Source organism: Eimeria mitis, genomic scaffold (genome assembly GCF_000499745.2).
Source record: "Eimeria mitis Houghton genomic scaffold, Emh_scaff1293, whole genome shotgun sequence".
NCBI lineage: Eukaryota > Apicomplexa > Conoidasida > Eucoccidiorida > Eimeriidae > Eimeria > Eimeria mitis.
Window position 1 is genome coordinate 234 of NW_013568629.1, and position 514 is coordinate 747.

General features: G+C 58.6%; 1 protein-coding gene across 1 annotated transcript in view; it reads right to left on the reverse strand.

Moving 5' to 3' along the window:
* Positions 1-495, reverse strand: part of EMH_0033920 (uncharacterized protein) — a gene marked incomplete at both ends in the record, with an annotated part of 651 nt that extends 156 nt beyond the window's left edge. Inside the window, one exon of the mRNA XM_013494803.1 lies at positions 1-495. Within this exon, the coding sequence (XP_013350257.1) occupies positions 1-495 (495 nt within the window).
* Positions 496-514: the final 19 nt, after the last annotated feature.

Consider the following 514-nt stretch of genomic DNA (forward strand, 5'->3'; position numbering starts at 1 on the left):
AGCAGCAGCAGCTGCTGCTGCTGCTGCTGCTGCTGCTGCATGCAGCAGCGGACTTACGGGTCCCTCCTGATCGCCGGCGAGTTCATCTTCTTCATCGTCCTCATCATCTTCTGCTGCAGCAGCAGAAGAGGCTGCTGCTGCTGCTGCTGATGCTGCTGCTGCACCTGCAAGCTCCAACCCATGCTGCTGCTGTTGCTGCTGCTGCTGAGCGTTTCCGTTGAGCAGAAGGTTATTAGTTGCTGCTGCTGCAGCAGCAGCAGCAGCAGCATCATTTGCAGGTGCTGCAGCAGCAGCAGCAGCTGCTGCTGCAGCAGCAGCACCCTTGAACCCTCTCGAATTTCTCGCAGCTCCTGCTGCTGCTCCTCCTCCCGCTCCTCCTCCCGCTGCTGCTGCTCCTGCTGCTGCTTCTGCTGCTGCTCCTGCTGCTGCTGCTGCTGCTGCTCCCTGCTGCAGCAGCTGCTTCTCTATGAGCTTCAACGTTCGCAGCGCTCGCATTTTTAGTTTATCAAATTTT